The 17,343-nt window shown below is 40.9% G+C and overlaps 1 protein-coding gene across 2 annotated transcripts; it reads left to right on the forward strand.

Annotated features, from left to right (window-relative positions):
• The first annotated feature begins 309 nt into the window (after positions 1-309).
• On the forward strand, positions 310-14,298 carry LOC111966727 (ATP-dependent RNA helicase DDX19A-like). 2 transcript variants are annotated; one of them, XM_023991611.2, is made up of 12 exons: positions 310-784; positions 1,128-1,194; positions 1,305-1,349; positions 1,446-1,581; positions 1,782-1,874; positions 2,337-2,463; positions 2,764-2,878; positions 3,118-3,295; positions 11,928-12,165; positions 12,316-12,478; positions 12,591-12,782; positions 12,874-14,298. In XM_023991611.2, the coding sequence occupies exons 1-12, from the start codon at positions 728-730 to the stop codon at positions 12,933-12,935; spliced, it is 1,473 nt and encodes a 490-aa protein (XP_023847379.1). In that variant the 5' UTR covers positions 310-727; the 3' UTR covers positions 12,936-14,298. The 2 variants fall into 2 exon arrangements, with proteins under 2 accessions (XP_023847379.1, XP_023847380.1); XM_023991612.2 differs by having other exon boundaries at positions 311-784; positions 2,361-2,463.
• The last annotated feature ends 3,045 nt before the right edge of the window (positions 14,299-17,343 follow it).

Raw genomic sequence — 17,343 nt, forward strand, 5'->3', positions numbered from 1 at the left:
CTTTATTGCAAAGCCTATAATGTTTAGATTCTAATGTGGTTGATAGGATTTTGGCTGTCTGCGTTGTGGCCACTGTTAATCTGATCCACCTGTTTTTTTGGTGTTGTTTTTACTGAGGACGTAACCACGACAATCGATGTAGACCTCTAATGGCATCTTAAAACACATTTGTGAGGGAGGGATGATGTGGGTGGGAGTTATTGGCTGAAGCTGCATCCGCTCCACAATTAATCAATCCCCTCCCCCCAGCCTCATCTCACCCTCTCTCTTTATGTGGACTGACAGGTCTCTTCTACCTGGCTGGGTCACTCATCAGGACCGCCATCTCTTCTCCTACTCAGATTTTCTGGGACCAGATGACAAATCAAAAGAAAAAGACAAATTAGCTAGAAATTACACATCCTTTATAGCTGTAATAAGTGGACGATTAATAAACAAAACAATAGCCAAACCTGTTTATCTGATAACAGAATGTATTATTCTAATAGAGCCTGTAGTATTGCACATTTTCAACGAAGGCCTACACAAACTAATGGGGTAAACAAAGTTGATGGGAACTCAGAATTCCACTTCCGAGTTCCCATCAGAAAGAGTGCAGCTAGGTGCGCAACAGCGGCAGCTTCTTTTGCTTAGCAGGCAGCAGCATCCCTTTCGACGCCCAGCTTCATTTCATAGTTTGTTGTGTAGCAGAAAATTGGTGTAAAATAATATACATTAAACGTGAACAATGGCTACTGACTCCTGGGCTCTGGCTGTCGATAAACAGGAATCTACGACTGACTCTGTAAGTTTAAATGTTTCGCTAGCTCATTAGCTAGCTGAATTCCCAACCATGCATGACGAAAAGCATCAGACTTTATGCTGCTACCTAGCAAGCTTGCTAGCGCAGCCAACTGTAGCTGAGGCAATTTGTGGCTGAACTGTCAGAGGTTAGCTAGCTAACCATGTGCTGATGGTGTGCAACTGTTAACTGACACACCTTCTGAATGACTGTAGCGGTGTTTGTTATGCCTTTGAAGTTGTTGGCATAATTTGACACTTCAGTGCAGACACGTCACGTTACTTGCCTATATTTGACGAGGGAAAACTTAGATATTTGCGTACTAACAACATGTTTCTTTTACAAGTTCGGCTCCTTGGTGATAAGATCTCCACCTCGAGGTGGAGGTGATGCTGCATTTAGAAAGGCAAAAGGTAAAATCACTGTGGTATCAATAATAAAACTTTGCACGTGATATCCATGTATTATTGTTTATGACCTTTTTGTGATAAAATGGGGTGATGAGTTTTTGTTGTTCCTTCAGGTACCACAAAACAAGTGGAGAATGGCACCGAAGGGGAAGAAAAAGGTGTGTGATTTCCCAGGGTTTATTTTAATCTCCCCATCATCATGTCTCCATTCAGTTACTACAACAGGCCATTCACCTGTCACTCTTGCCTTGTAGAGGACAAAGCGGCCCAGTCGTTGTTGAATAAGATGATCCACACCAGCCTTGTGAACACTACCAATCAAGTAGAGGTTCTTCAGAGGGATCCAAACTCTCCTCTTTACTCGGTCAAGACATTTGAAGAGCTGAGACTGTGCGTTATCTCGGTGTTCAAATTCACCATTGCTTACTAATTTACAAATGTGTGTAGGCCTACCTCACATGAAACCTACACTATAAAGTGTATTTTAACCCGAGTTAGGATCTACAACATCACCTTTTTTGCAGTATCGTGTTCAACATGTTTGGTTGGCCTTTTTTTAATGTGGTCTTTTAAATGTTCTTCCATCTCAGGAAAGATGAGCTGCTAAGAGGAGTGTATGACATGGGTTTCAACAGACCCTCTAAGATCCAGGAGAATGCCCTGCCCATGATGCTGGCAGAGCCGTGAGTACCCATTTCATTTTTATTTTTTTTAACCTTTATTTAACTAGGCAAGTCAGTTAAGAACAAATTCTTATTTTCAATGACGGCCTAGGAACAGTGGGTTAACTGCCTTGTTCAGAGGAAGAACGACAGATTTTTACCTTGTCAGCTCAGGGGTTCGATCTTGCAACCTTTCGGTTACTAGTCCAACCACTAGGCTACGCTGCCGCCCCATTTAGCGCAATGCTCCTTGTGATTAAGCTCATTAATAGAGGAAATAGCCTAGATATTCTGCATATTTGAAGGGGTTGTGTGTTCTGATATTAAACATTTCATTTTAACCTTCAGTCAGATGTAGTCAAACTAGTTATTAACAATTATCACGTTATGTATACAGTAATATAGTTGTTTGATTGGATTTTGATGTGAAATTAATGGAATCTACATGATCTACCTTTTAGTCCCCCATTGTTCTCTCTTCAGCGTGTATTATCCCTCTGGTTCCAGACCTCAGAACCTGATTGCCCAATCACAGTCCGGCACAGGTAAAACAGCTGCCTTTGCGCTGGCCATGCTCAGCCATGTTGACCCAGCTAACAAATGGACTCAGGTGAGTTGACATCTCCATCTTCAGCACTGATATATACTGGAGCCATTAGCATTACTCAGGCTATGGTCTTAGCTTTAAGAAGCTAGACCTCTGATACAGGTACTCAGCGGTCAGGTAATCAGCAAGTTCAGAAAGAGTTTATGGGTTTGTTTAATTAAGAGCGACTGCAGATCAGGGTAGCAGGTAAAAGGAAAGTGCCTTAGTATAGAACACTTCCATCACAGTGTGTTGCTTTTTTAGTTTGTTGATTTTATAGATAAAAGCCTCATATTACTGAAACTCCTTATTTTGCCCCCTCAGTGTCTTTGCATTGCCCCAACGTACGAGCTAGCCTTGCAGACTGGTAAAGTCATTGAACAGATGGGGAAATTCTATCCTGAGGTCAAATTGGCATATGCCATTCGTGGCAATAAATGTAAGTGTCAAAACATTCATGCTTTTTTATTCTGAATACAATCTGTAATGTTATGGTGCATAATTTCACTGGGGAAATTGTAATCAATGCCGGTGCTCTCACACAAATGTCATGGCGGAAGCATAACTTTCAATGAAGCGAATGCCACATCTTAAGTTGTATTATAAAGTGGATGTTCTGTAAAAGATGCTAATGAGAATCATAATTAACTGCCCTATATGTCTCTGGGTGCTGAGCAGTGGACCGAGGGACGAAGATTCAGGAGCAAATTGTCATCGGGACACCTGGCACGGTCCTAGACTGGTGCTCCAAACTGAAGATCATCGACCCCAAGAAGATCAGCGTCTTCGTCCTGGATGAGGCTGACGTCATGATTGCCACACAAGGTCACCAGGACCAGAGCATCCGGATCCAAAGGTGAGTTTTCTCATAAGTTGTAAATGTACAGTACTCTCATCTAGCATAACCTAAGTTCTACAAGACAAGCTCGTCTTGCAGGCCAGTAATTACATGAGTGTTGCTATTAAGTATTGCTCCCGAGTGGAGCAGTGGTCTAAGGCACTGCATCACAGTGCTAGAGGCGTCGCTACAGACCCTGGTTTAATTCCAGGCTGTATCACAACCGGCCGTGATTGGAAGTCCCATAGGGCGGCGCACAATTGGCCCAGCGCGTTAGGGTTTGGTCGGGGTAGCCCGTCACTGTAAATAAGAATTTCTTCTTAACTGACTTGCCTAGTTAAATAAAATAAAACATTAACCTCTTGAATGATAGGGCAACATTTTTATTTCTGCCTAAATATACATATGCAAATACATTCTTTCATGAGATGTGCATAAACAATAACTGGTAATGTTGCATAGTTTTAGAAAGTTTGGGAACTCACCTTTCTGGTAAAAATAGTTACAAATTGTTGAGGTGTACTCACTTTTGAGGACACAACCTCAAGTACATAGTACAAATATATTAGGAAAATATAAAAAATCTATTTTTTCTATTCAACAAAAGTGGGGCAATAGGGCTTGATATGATACTTTCTAAATAAAGTACTTTGTAAACAACTTACTATAGATTTCACCTTTCTTATAACTGTCATATAAATATGATCGTACTTAGTGACAGTACAATATTGGCACTATTTTACATAACTGACAAGAATTCTAAACGTCCACTGAGGGGCACAGAGACACCATTCAAATTTGTGCAGACTCGTTACAACTTCCGCTTGTCTGTGACCTATAGAAAGTGGTCTTGTTTAAATTCTATGACATGATTTGGTATTTTTTTCATGTTGAGAGCTCAATCTGTCTGAGAATATCACAGCGAGATAGAAGTTATATTGTATCCGCTAGTCTCCCACTTCATATGTGCTATTGCAAGCATAGCTGTGAGTTTCACAGGCACAGGAAATTGTTCCTTTGCCTGGATAGGCCAGAAAATACTGCACCATTTCCCAACATTTTGCCCCACGTCGGCCAGCCCCCTAGCAATTTATGTTCAACCAAAGAGCTTCAGCCCCTCGCCATTTGAGTGACAGCTAGGAAGACGCACACACAGTAGAACGAGAGGGAGAGCGATGAAGTGGTGCACATACTGTATCTGCACATGTGTGACCTAGTAAGCAATTTTCGGGGACCACTTATCTTGTGAGCACTACTTTCAGAACTACTGTCTGAAAAGTATACAAAAGTAATGGAGCATCGGCTTCCGGTGACGTAACTTAGGAAATGGCTGCCTAGTTTTTCGTACTGCACATCGGTTGGGTATTTCCCCCCCTAAATTCAAGTATTTACTCAGAGCATTGTAATAACTTACGGAAAAGGGGAAAATAGGAAAAGGTCACGGAGCTACAACAACAGCCCGTAACAAGACCGCAGAAGATATAATCGTCGATGAACCCGAGATGGCTAATGCTAGCGCAAATAAGATAGCAGCAGCAAAAGAACCCTCATTTCGTGAGGTGATAATGGAGGAATTGCTCGAGGCGCTCACAGGCTTACGAGAGGAACTTCGAGAAGATGTAAGAAAATAACTAAAATGAGTTCAAGAAGGACATTAACCAGAAACTTGAAGAAAACAAAGAAGAACTTCACAGCATATCTACAAGAATGGGGGATGCAGAACAGCACATTGGGGAAACGGACACATGGAACTCCAGTCAAGGAAATACTTGAAGTCACTGAAAAGCCAACACGCACTACAGGCAAAAGTGACAGTTTTTCACGTCGAAACAACATTAGACTTTATAACGTAGTAGAGGGCGCAGAAAAATACTCTATGCCCAAATTCGTGGAGGGTCTATTCAAAGACATACTTGAAGATGACACTGACCTGGGAATCGAGAGAGCACACCGAGCTCTGGCCCCAAAACACCCCAGCGGTGCCCCTCCAAGATCCATAGTAGTATGGTTCCTAAAATTCTCAGTCAGAGAAAATCTTACATGCAACCTAGAAAAAGCCTGTTAACTTCCAAGGCCAATGAGTGTTCTTTGATCATGACTACGCGAGAGAGATACTGAAAAGAAGGAAAGAATACACCCCCATTCACACCCCACACCCCCAAGCACTTAAAGAGAAGGGTATTCGCTTCCAAACACCATTCCCAGCAAAAATGTGGGTATTTCTGGAAAATGGCCCGGTTACATACGTGCATGCAGACGAGGCGGCTGAGGACCTGAAGTCGAGGGGCATTCCAGTGGAGTATACCGCCAGGAGAAAGGCGACATCACCGGCGGAGACTCGAGCAGGCTCTCCCATGGATTGTTGTCGACAAGCAGAGTCATGGACAAAGATGGAAACCACCTCGGCGAGAGGACGTTCACATCCGAGAGAGACTCGGGCATTTCCAACGGGAAGATGGAAGACACTGAATTGGATTTAACAGAATTAATAGTTATCGCGAGCTGTTAAGACGTTGGGTTGTTACGGTTGACATTCCAATAGGTAAAATATCTCCCCTATTTTCCCCCAATGCTAAACAAGGGTGAGTAGCCAAAGGTATGTGTTCTTTATGAACAAACTAAGCGTCACGTTAATAACATATATATTAGCTAAGGATTAATGACAGAAGGGCATATCAAGGGGAGGATTCATGACATGCACGCATGACCAATATAGTTTTCACTTGTAATTAACCGATGTGTATAAGCGACAGAATAGGCGCCCTTATTATTTTCGGTTCCAACAGGTCTTGTTTGTGACTACATCACGCATTTTCATATCTGAGCGAGGGGTCCCTCCTGCGGACAGGTTCATCCCCTCAAATCCCAGAGGCAAGAGACAGTCCTCTGACATGGGAGTCCAAATACCAAAGTATTTTCCCACTTTGGTTTACTTAATTATCGTTCTTGATTTTTCGTTCATTTTTAGGCTCATGATAAGCAGGCAGATATGGTGCACAGGTTTTTTTATTTATATCGATGCATCATCGGGAATTTAAGGTCATAAGTCTCAATGTAAACGGACTGGGGAGTGCCATCAAGAGAAGTAAGGTAATAGCAAAGATGAAACGGGAGAGAGTTGACATACTATTCTGGCAGGAAACTCACTTATCCACACCTGAACACGAGAAACTAAAGTAAATGGTATATAGGAACACTTTTTTTTCTTACAAAAGGGGTAGAAGGGGAGTTGCAATCTTGATCCCAAATGCAGTTAATTTTGAGTTTGTCAGAAATAAAAGACAAGGAGGGTAGATTTATACTTGTTAAATGTAAACTGGATAACAGGAAGTTACATTATTTAATGTATACGCACCCCCAGGGAGTGACATGGTCTTCTACAGGAAGGTGTTTGATTTAATTGCCACAGAAACCTCTGGCACTCTTTTATGTGGAGGGGATTTGAACACAATTTTAAACTCAAAATTGGACAGCACAAATCAAAATAGGAAAATGAGTCTAGTTGCTAAAAAGATCAATAGGATATTGCAGGATCTAGGACTGCTCGATGTATGGCGTGACACCGACAAGACCGATAAGGAATATACTTTTTACTCAGCCCGCCACACTGAATACTCACGGTTAGACTACTTTTTCATGTACAGTGCAGATAGACACAGGCTTAAGGAKTGTAGGATCGGGCAGAGCGACTTATCAGATCATAATGGAGTTTACCTTACTCTACACCTTGATAGCAAACCAAGAAATACTATATGGAGACTTAATACATCAATGATGTCGCTCTTGCTGCTGGTGAGTCTCTGATCCACCTCTACGCAGACGACACCATTCTGTATACTTCTGGCCCTTCTTTGGACACTGTGTTAACAACCCTCCAGACGAGCTTCAATGCCATACAACTCTCCTTCCGTGGCCTCCGACTACTCTTAAATACAAGTAAAACTAAATGCATGCTATTCAACTGATCGCTGCCTGCACCTGCCCGCCCGTCCAGAGTTCTGACTTAGAATATGTGGACAACTACAAATACCTAGGTGTCTGGTTAGATTGTAAACTCTCCAGACTCACATCAAACATCTCCAATCCAAAGTTAAATCTAGAATTGGCTTCCTATTTCGCAACAAAGCATCCTTCACTCATGCTGCCAAACATACCCTCGTAAAACTGACCATCCTACTGATCCTCGACTTCGGCGATGTCATTTACAAAATAGCCTCCAATACCCTACTCAATAAATTGGATGCAGTCTATCACAGTGCCATCCGTTTTGTCACCAAAGCCCCATATACAACCCACCACTGCGACCTGTACGCTCTCGTTGGCTGGCCCTCGCTTCATACTCGTCGCCAAACCCACTGGCTCCAGGTCATCTACAAGACCCTGCTAGGTAAAGTCCCCCCTTATCTCAGCTTGCTGGTCACCATAGCAGCACCCACCCGTAGCACGTGCTCCAGCAGGTATATCTCTCTGGTCACCCCCAAAAGCAATTCCTCCTTTGGCTGCCTCTCCTTCCAGTTCTCTGCTGCTACTGACTGGAACGAACTCCAAAAATCTCTGAAACTGGAAACACTTATCTCCCTCACTAGCTTTAAGCACCAACTGTCAGAGCAGCTCACAGATTACTGCACCTGTACATAGCCCATCTATAATTTAGCTCAAACTATTACCTCTTCCACTACTGTATTTATTTATTTTGCTCCTTTCCACCCCATTATTTCTATTTCTACTTTGCACATTCTTCCACTGCAAATCTACCATTCCAGTGTTTTACTTGCTATATTCTATTTACTTCGCCACCATGGCCCTTTTTTGCCTTTACCTCCCTTCTCACCTTATTTGCTCACATTGTATGTAGAGTTATTTTTCTACTGTATTATTGACTGTATGTTTGTTTTACTCCATGTGTAACTCTGTGTTGTTGTATGTGTCGAACTGCTTTGCTTTATCTTGGCCAGGTTGCAATTGTAAATGAGAACTTGTTCTCAACTTGCCTACCTGGTGAAATAAATAAATACAAATAAATACAAGCATGCTGAATGATCCAGCATTCAAGGAATCAATAAAGACAGAATTGAACATCTATCTGGAGAATAATGATAATGGGGAAGTATCTCCTGCTACATTGTGGGATGCAGCTACGGCGGTTATTAGAGGGAAGATCATAGCCACATCATCTCTCAAGAAAAAGATTAAAAAGCACAGAAACTGCTGAAATTACAGGAAACATTAAGAAACTTAGAATGATCTCATCGTCAATACAAGACCCTCTTATATTATTAGAGAATCAAAAGGTAAAACAGGAAATTGACCAGATTTATAGAGAAGAAGTAAAGAAAAAGCTCAGGTTCCTGAAACAACAATATTATGAAGCAGGCTCAAAGGCAACCAAATTACTAGCCTGGAAACTCAGGAAACAACAAGCACAGAATACCATTTTCAAAATAAAAGACCCCAAAACAAAGAAGATCACATGCAAATTAGATGAAATACAGAATGCATTTGAATCATATTACACATCTATACAAGCAACCAGAGAAGGCAGATGCACAGACAATAGAGCATTTTTTGAACTCACTTGATCTCCCCTCAATTGGGACAGAGCAAAATGATGATAGACTAACTTTAGAAATATCCACCGAAGAAATTAATAAAGCAATATCTAATCTAAAAGTAAACAAGTCTCTAGGCCCTGATGGCTTCCCTTCAGAATGGTTCAAGACCTTCAGAGAACAACTAACACCTCTACTTAAGGCCTGTTTTAACTGGACATTGCGGGAGGGTGGTCTCCCACCGTCATGGAGAGAGGCCATCATATCTGTAATGCCAAAAGAGGGTAAACATAAGAAGGAATGCAGTTCATATAGACCTATCGCAATTCTTAACACGGATTATAAACTATAAGCATCAATAATAGCCAAAAGAATGGAGAACATAATCCCAGAATTGATTGACGGAGATCTAACTGGTTTCATACAAAATAGGCAGACACAGGACAATTATAAGGAGAACACTACATGTCATGGACCACATTACTCAGAATAAGACAAGTGCAATATTAATCCGTCTAGATGCAGAAAAAGCATTTGATTCAGTGGGATGGGATTATCTATTCCAAGTTATGGAAGGATTTGGTTTCAACAAAGAAGTGATACAGTGCATCAAAACACTGTATTCATGTCCGACCGCTAGAATAAAGATAAATGGACATTTGTCACAAATGATCAAATTAGAGCGAGGAGCAAGACACGGCTGTAATCTTTCACCCACGCTCTTCTCCTTGTACCTCGAACCATTAGCACAGGCAATAAGAAAAGACCCAACCTTAGAGGGAATAACAATGAGAGGCAGTGAACATAAGATATGCATGTATGCTGATGATGTTCTGTTATTCCTTAAAGATCCAGGCTCAAGTGTACCTAGATTGATGGATGTTTTACAAACATTTGGAACATATTCAGAGCATGTGCTTACCGTACACAAGACCCAAGCCCTGGTATATAATTATACCCCACAGGAAGAGCTGAAGAGTAGGTATAACCTCCACTGGACCTCTTCATCCATTAAATATCTTGGAGTATATCTACCAAAAGATACACCCAAACTTTATTGCATGAATTACGATCACATCAACAAGAAAATAAATGATGACCTAGACAGGTGGAATTCACTTCCCTTAGATCTTAATAGTAGAATTGAAACAATCAAAATGAACATCCTGCCAAGGTTTTTTCTGTATTTGTTCCAATCATAGAAATACTACCTAAACAGTTTAGTGAATGGGATAAACAGGGGGGAAAAAAAGGTTTATCTGGAACAGTAAGAGACCAAGAACTATTGGCACCCCAATGGTGGAACAAACTCCCCCACGACGCCAGGTCAGCGGAATCAATCACCACCTTCCGGAGACACCTGAAACCCCACCTCTTTAAGGAATACCTAGGATAGGATAAAGTAATCCTTCTAACCCCCCCCCCCCTTAGAGTTAGATGCACTATTGTAAAGWRGTGGTTGTTCCACTGGATATCATAAGGTGAATGCACCAAYTTGTAAGTCGCTCTGGATAAGAGCGTCTGCTAAATGACTTAAATGTAAATGTAACTAGATATACAACATTACAATTACCAAACAACTGTGGGGGTGTGGCCTTACCAAACCTAAAAGATTATTTTGTGTCAGCCCAATGAGACCTCTGGTGTGTTGGTGCAATTCAGAATACGAATCCAAATGGAAAGACATGGAGACTACTTTGACAGAGACACCCATACAGAGACACCCATACAGTCAGTTTTGGGAAATAAGGACATGGTAATAGAAATATACAGTAGACAAAATCAGTGGATTAATTTCTCTCTGAAGACATGGTTTAGGGTAGTTAAGCGAAATAATTTAGACAGAGAGATCAAACTGCTGAGTTGGCCCGCATAGCTTCATCCCTGCAACTCAGGACAGCAGATTTAAACAATGGACGCAGAAAGGCATCACATCATTCAGTACAATTATAAGGAATGGGGACCTAGATAACTTCCAGGACCTAAGTAAAAAAAACATGGCTTGGATAAACAAGATTTTTACAGATACCTACAAGTTCGACACTATTTCTTAAGGGAGATAAAAGTGACTGACCCTCGAGCACCTCCAAAATTAATCCAAGTATTCACTAACGCATACAACTTGGAGTAACAAAAAAACAACTTCAAATCTCTACTTGGGTATTCAATCCTCAAAGAAACATTCTACAAACTATATTAAAAAGAAATGGGAGGAGGAACTTAACATTGAAATAACTGATGAAACATGGTTGAACATATTAGAGACTCAACAAAGCTCCACCAACTCAAGGTCATGGAGAGAATTCTGTTGGAAGAATGTTATACGTTTCTTCATAACACCTAAACTGAAATCAAAACAGGCTGGCTCACTACACCCTTGTTGGAGAGAATGCGGTCTATTGAAGGTGGATCACTCTCATATCTTTTGGACTTGCCCCGCAATCGAAACTTACTGGGGAGAAATAAGATCTAACATTGGAAAAAATAATGGGATTGGACATAGAACAAACATTAATTTCTTTGTACTTGGGTGAAATACCTGATGACTTAAGAGAAAGTACCTCTTGAAGGTCCTACTGGCAGCCAGTAAAAAGGCTATCACTAGGAAATGGCTACAAAAGACCCTCCCACAGTGACACAATGGATAGACATTGTAAAAGAAATACACCATATGGAGCCGTATGACCTTTGCTTTAAGAACACGAGGAGGTCAGGATACTGGGAAAATGGGTTTTGTACTTGAAAAAGGTCTAATTCAAAGATGTCAATGTAACTAATATGATGAAGGTATGACGTGCACTAACTGCCAGATCTTTTTTGTTCTTTTATTTTTCTTTATTTGTACTTTCTTTGTGTTCCTACAATAAAAACAAAGTATTTTAAAAAAAAAAGTACTGGTGCATCGCTTTAATGACCACTGATGGTGATTAGTTACCTTAGCTTCTTCAGCTGGTTATCTTGAGGACTTTTCCTGTTGTGATGTCTTTTTCTGATGCTAATAAACTGTGTTCTTAGCTAACTAAATGATGACGGCTAATACTAAGCATCTATTCATTATCCACCTGGAGAAACTCTGACTTTTCCCTCCCCACCCCACGCAGAATGTTGCCAAATGAATGTCAGATGCTGCTGTTTTCGGCCACGTTTGAGGACTCAGTCTGGAAGTTTGCCGAGAGGGTTGTGCCAGACCCCAACATCATCAAGTTGAAACGTGAAGAGGAGACTCTGGACACCATCAAGCAGTATTACGTGCTCTGCAATGATAAGGACGAGAAGTTCACAGCCCTCTGTAATATCTACGGAGCCATCACCATCGCCCAGGCTATGATCTTCTGTCATGTGAGTCTGTCCTCAACGTATCATAGGAATTACATTTCTGGGGGATTTGGGTTGATATTGTACATGAACTAGCCTAATAAAGTAAAGAAATAAAGGTGTTTGTATGGTACATAAAGTAACAGAAATAATCAATGGTCTTTGCCTTTGTAGACCCGAAGGACAGCTGGCTGGCTGTCTGCTGAGCTGACCAAAGAGGGCCATGTGGTGGCACTGCTGAGTGGGGAGATGACTGTTGAGCAGAGAGCGGCCATCATTGAACGCTTCAGGGAGGGGAAAGAGAAAGTCCTTGTGACCACCAACGTATGCTCCAGAGGTGAACATCAAGAAAATTAAAGCATGATAAATGTAACCAATTGTATTTATGTAGGAAGATTCGCTTTGACATTGAACATTTTAGATTATAACATGCTTTTCTTTTTCAATAGGCATTGATGTTGAGCAAGTTTCCGTGGTGATCAACTTTGACCTGCCCATGGACAAAGACGGAAACGCTGACAACGAGACATACCTTCACCGGATTGGCCGAACAGGACGTTTCGGCAAGAGGGGGCTTGCCGTCAATATGATTGACAGCAAACAAAGCATGAACATTCTCAACCAAATCGAGGAGCATTTTAGTACGTTTCTGTCTCTAGACCAATTAATTGTACATATTGATCTATATATCTCATTAGTAACCTAACCTTTCGTCTCGTTTTTTCCCCACAGATAAGAAGATAAACAAACTTGACACTGACGATCTGGATGAAATCGAGAAAATCAGCAACTGAAGAGGATGCTATTCTTTATAAATCATAATTGAATGCATCTAATATTTATGCAGGTGGGACTGTTGCCTCACATTTAATATTACTAGACAGATCATACACGTAAGGTTAGCTAGCGAGCCAGCCAATGTTCGCTAGCTAGCTAACAATAAACTATAACTTGAAATGAAAACAACTTTCTGACAAAATTTGAAATAATGATATCTGAAAATGTAACTAGCTAGACTCTCTTACCCATATACATGGATGGATGCTTCTCCCTCTGTCACGGATGCCATGGTTGCCTTAGTTTAAAGATGTAATACGGAGACAGGTGTTTTACACAACAGCCTTACAGTTTACATGAAATGACAGTATATGTTAGCCATGCCTTAAGCATTTAGATTTCATAGATTCTGCTCTTTGAGACTATTAGGATTACAGTTGGTTTTCATCGAGGGGTTACACTAAACTAATATTTTACCCTCTTGATCAGGTGCTCTCCTCAGAGGAATGCATAGGTGTACGCATTGGCCATATGGTTGTTTGCAGCATTATACAGTATATTGAATAAAACAGAGAACACTTTGCAAAAGTTAGACTAATGGGAGAAGTTTGCTGTGCTGATTTGTCTTAAAACCCTTTATTTTATAGAATCATAAGAGTGGAAAGGTAATGTGATTTGAAGTTGAGCAAATGAGAAGTACTGTACTAACTAAACTGGATAAATGTCCATTCCTTATTAATGAGAAGGCAACTCATGATCAATCTAGTCGACCTACAATCCTTGAGAGATTTACAGAATTTCAGTATTGCAACACTAAATACATTCTTGATAGTTTGGATACACGGGTGTTTCACGGTAATCCTAAGATTCCATTGTAATAATACTGTGAGTATTAGAGCGGTTGCACCATCTTGTATTTTAAGTTTTCCCAATAAGGCTCTGCAAATCTCTGATGGGAGGTTGTTCGGTGAACAAAACTTGTTTCCAGTCACATTCAATTAGTTTGAAACTAACATGAAGGTTTGTGTCAGAATTGATTGGTTAATATTTTCCTTAAACTATTGGCATGCTTATTCTGTCAACTGACAAATTGGGCACTTTTACCAAGTAAAATAAGATTGTATGGAATGTACCTAAATTGTTAGGAATAGATTTATTTATAGAGAAACAAGCTTTATTGAGCAAAACACCATTTAATAATGTTTTTTGTACCTTAGTGAATGTTATTTATATTTGGACTGTGCTTGAACTAAACTTAAGTGTTTAGAGTGTTTACCTTGGCTATGGAAGCAATACATAGCCTCTGCTGAATCTATTCTCTTATACTTGTCTGCACTTTTTGGTTTTATTGTTCTAAATTGCCACAATAAAGATTACCTACCTAAAGTATGTCTGTCTGGTCATTATTCAGGTTTGTTTTCCCTTGCAATATACATGGTTGATTGAAAATGCAAAACAAATCTTGCCAGACCCGATCGAGCCAAAGGTTCTTTACAAATTGCCGTTGAACAATGGAAACAAGCACTATTTTAGTAATAATAATTTTAAAAAACTATATAAGTACCAGGCAAAAGTTTGGACACACCTACTCATTCAAGTTTTTTATTTTTTATTTGTGTTCACTAAAACTGAAATAACACATGGAATCATGTAGTAACCAAAAAAGTGTCAAATAAAATATATTTTATATTCTTCAAAGTAGGCACACTTGGCATTCTCTCAACCAGCTTCACCTGGAATTCTTTTCCAACAGTCTTGAAGGAATTCCCACAGCTGAGCACTTGTTGGCTGCTTTTCCTTCACTCTACGGTCCAACTCATCCCAAACCATCTCAATTGGGTTGAAGTCAGGTGATTGTGGGGGCCAGGTAATCTGATGCAGCACTCCATCACTTTCCTTGGTCAAATAGCCCTTACACAGCCTGGAGGAGTGTTTTGGGTCATTGTCCTTTTGAAAAACAAATTATAGTCCCATTAAGCGCAAACCAGATGGGATGGTGTATTGCTGCAGAATGCTGTGGTAGCCATGCTGGTTAAGTGTGCCTTGAATTCTAAATAAATCACTGACAGTGTTACCATCAAAGCACCCCACACCATCTCCATGCTTCACGGTGGGAACCACACATAACGGAGGAGATGCCACAAAGTCATCTGTTTACCTACTCTACGTCTCACAAAGACACGGTGGTTGGAACCAAAAATCTCAGATTTGAACTCCACCGGTCTAATGCCCATTGTTCGTGTTTCTTGGCCCAAGCAAGTCTCTTCTTCTTATTGGTTTCCTATAGTAGTGGTTTCTTTGCAGAAATTTGACCACGAAGGCCTGATTCACGCAGTCTCCTCTGGACAGTTGATGTTGAGATGTGTGTGTTACTTGAACTGTGTGAAGCATTTATTTGGGCTGTTAGAAGCTGGTAACTCTAATGAACGTATCCTCTGCAGCAGAGGTAATTCTGGGTCCTCCTTTCCTGTGGCAGTCCTCATGAGAGCCAGTTTCATCATAGTGCTTGATGTTTTTTGCGACTGCACTTAAAGAAACTTTCAAAATGTTCCAGATTGACTGACCTTCATGTTAAGTAATGATGGACTGTCATTTCTCTTTGTTTTTTGAGCTGTTCTTGCCATAATATGGACTTGGCCTTTTACCAAATAGGGCTATCTTCTGTGTACGACCCCTTCCTTGTAACAATACAACTGATTGGCTCAAACGCATTAAGGAAAGAATTCCACAAATGAACTTTTAACAAGGCACACCTGTTAATTGAAACGCTGCCTCGTGTAGTTGGTTGAGAGAATGCCAAGAGTGTGCAAAGCTGTCATCAAAGCAAAGGGTGGCTACTTTGAAGAATATAAAATATATTTTGAATTAACACTTTTTTGGTTACGACATGATTCCATATGTGTTATTTCATAGTTTTGATGTCTTCACTATTATTCTACAATGTAAAAAATAGTGAAGAACCCTGGAATGAGTAGATGTGTCCAAACTTTTGACTGGTACTATCTATATATACATATATATATATATAGTATACAAAACATAAAAAACACGTGCTCTTTCCATGACTGACCAAGTGAAAGCTATGATCCCTTTTTGATGTCACTTGATAAATCAACTTCAATCAATTTAGATGAAAGGAAGGAGGATAAAGAATGATTTGTAAGCCTTGAGACGTGAAATATGTATGTGTGCCATTCAGAGCGTGCATGTGCAATACAAAAAATATAAGTGCCTTTGAACGGGGTATGGTAGTAGGTGCCAGACGCACCGGTTTGTGTCAAGAAGTGCAATGCTGCTGGGTTTTTCACACTCAGTGTCCTGTGTGATCAAGAATGTCCCACCACCCAAAGGTCATCCAGCCAACTTCAAAACTGTGGGAAGCATTGGAGTCAACATAGGCCAGTATCCCTGTGGAATGCTTTCGAACACCTTGTAGAGTCTATGCCCTGACGAATTAAGGCGGTTCTGGAGGAGTCCTAATGTTTGGTATACTCAGTGTATATTTTTCGGATAAAAACACTGTTGTTTGTTATTCTGTCTTTCATCTGAGCTTAGGCAGAGTCCATGTCCTCCTGAAAGATGCACAGTACTGATCTATTCAAGATGCCACAAAGTCATGTTCAGGTCCGTGAATGTTCTGCGGAGGGGTCTATCCACACCTCGATGTAACCATCCACGGACTTAAATCAGTTCTACCAAATTTCTATCAACATGTTAAATGTGCAACCAGAGGGAAAAAAATTCTGGATCACCTGTACTCCACACACAGAGACGCGTACAAAGCTCTCCCTCGCCCTCCATTTGGTAAATCCGACCACAACTCTATCCTTCTGATTCCTGCTTACAAGCAAAAATTAAAGCAGGAAGCACAGTTCTATAAAAGTGGTCAGATGAGCGATGCTGTACTACAGGACTGTTTTGCTATCACAACTGGAACATTTCCGGATTCTTCGTGGCATTGAGAGTACACCACATCAGTCACTGGCTTTTCAATAAGTGCATAGAGGACGTCGTCCCCACAAGTGACTGTACGTACATACCCAACAGAAGCCATGATTACAGGCAACATTCACACTGAGCTAAAGGGTAGGCTGACGCTTTCAAGTGCGGGACTCTACCTGGAAGCTTACAGAAATCCTGCTATGCTGCGACGAACCATCAAACAGGCAAAGCGTCATCAGGCTAAGATTGAATCATACTGCACGCTCCGACGCTCGTCTTATGTGGCAGGCTTGCAAACTATTACAGACTACAAAGGGAGCACAGCTGTGAGCTGCCCAGTGACATGAGCCCTACAGACGAGCTTAATCACTTCTATTTCGCTTCGGCAAGCAACACTGAGGATGCATGAGAGTATCAGCTGTTCCGGACGACTGTGTGATCACGCTCTCCGTAGCCGAATGAGTAAGACATAAAAAGGTCAAC

The sequence above is a fragment of the Salvelinus sp. IW2-2015 genome, linkage group LG7, assembly GCF_002910315.2.
Source record: "Salvelinus sp. IW2-2015 linkage group LG7, ASM291031v2, whole genome shotgun sequence".
In the NCBI taxonomy this organism is placed as follows: Eukaryota; Metazoa; Chordata; class Actinopteri; order Salmoniformes; family Salmonidae; genus Salvelinus; species Salvelinus sp. IW2-2015.

Bases quoted from the DNA above. Each gene is read 5' to 3' on its own strand.
- LOC111966727 (XM_023991611.2), top strand. From the start codon at position 728: ATGGCTACTGACTCCTGGGCTCTGGCTGTCGATAAACAGGAATCTACG. The intron at 1,582-1,781 runs GTGCGTTATCTC...CTTCCATCTCAG, and splicing joins ACATTTGAAGAGCTGAGACT to GAAAGATGAGCTGCTAAGAG. The intron at 12,479-12,590 runs GTGAACATCAAG...CTTTTTCAATAG, and splicing joins CACCAACGTATGCTCCAGAG to GCATTGATGTTGAGCAAGTT.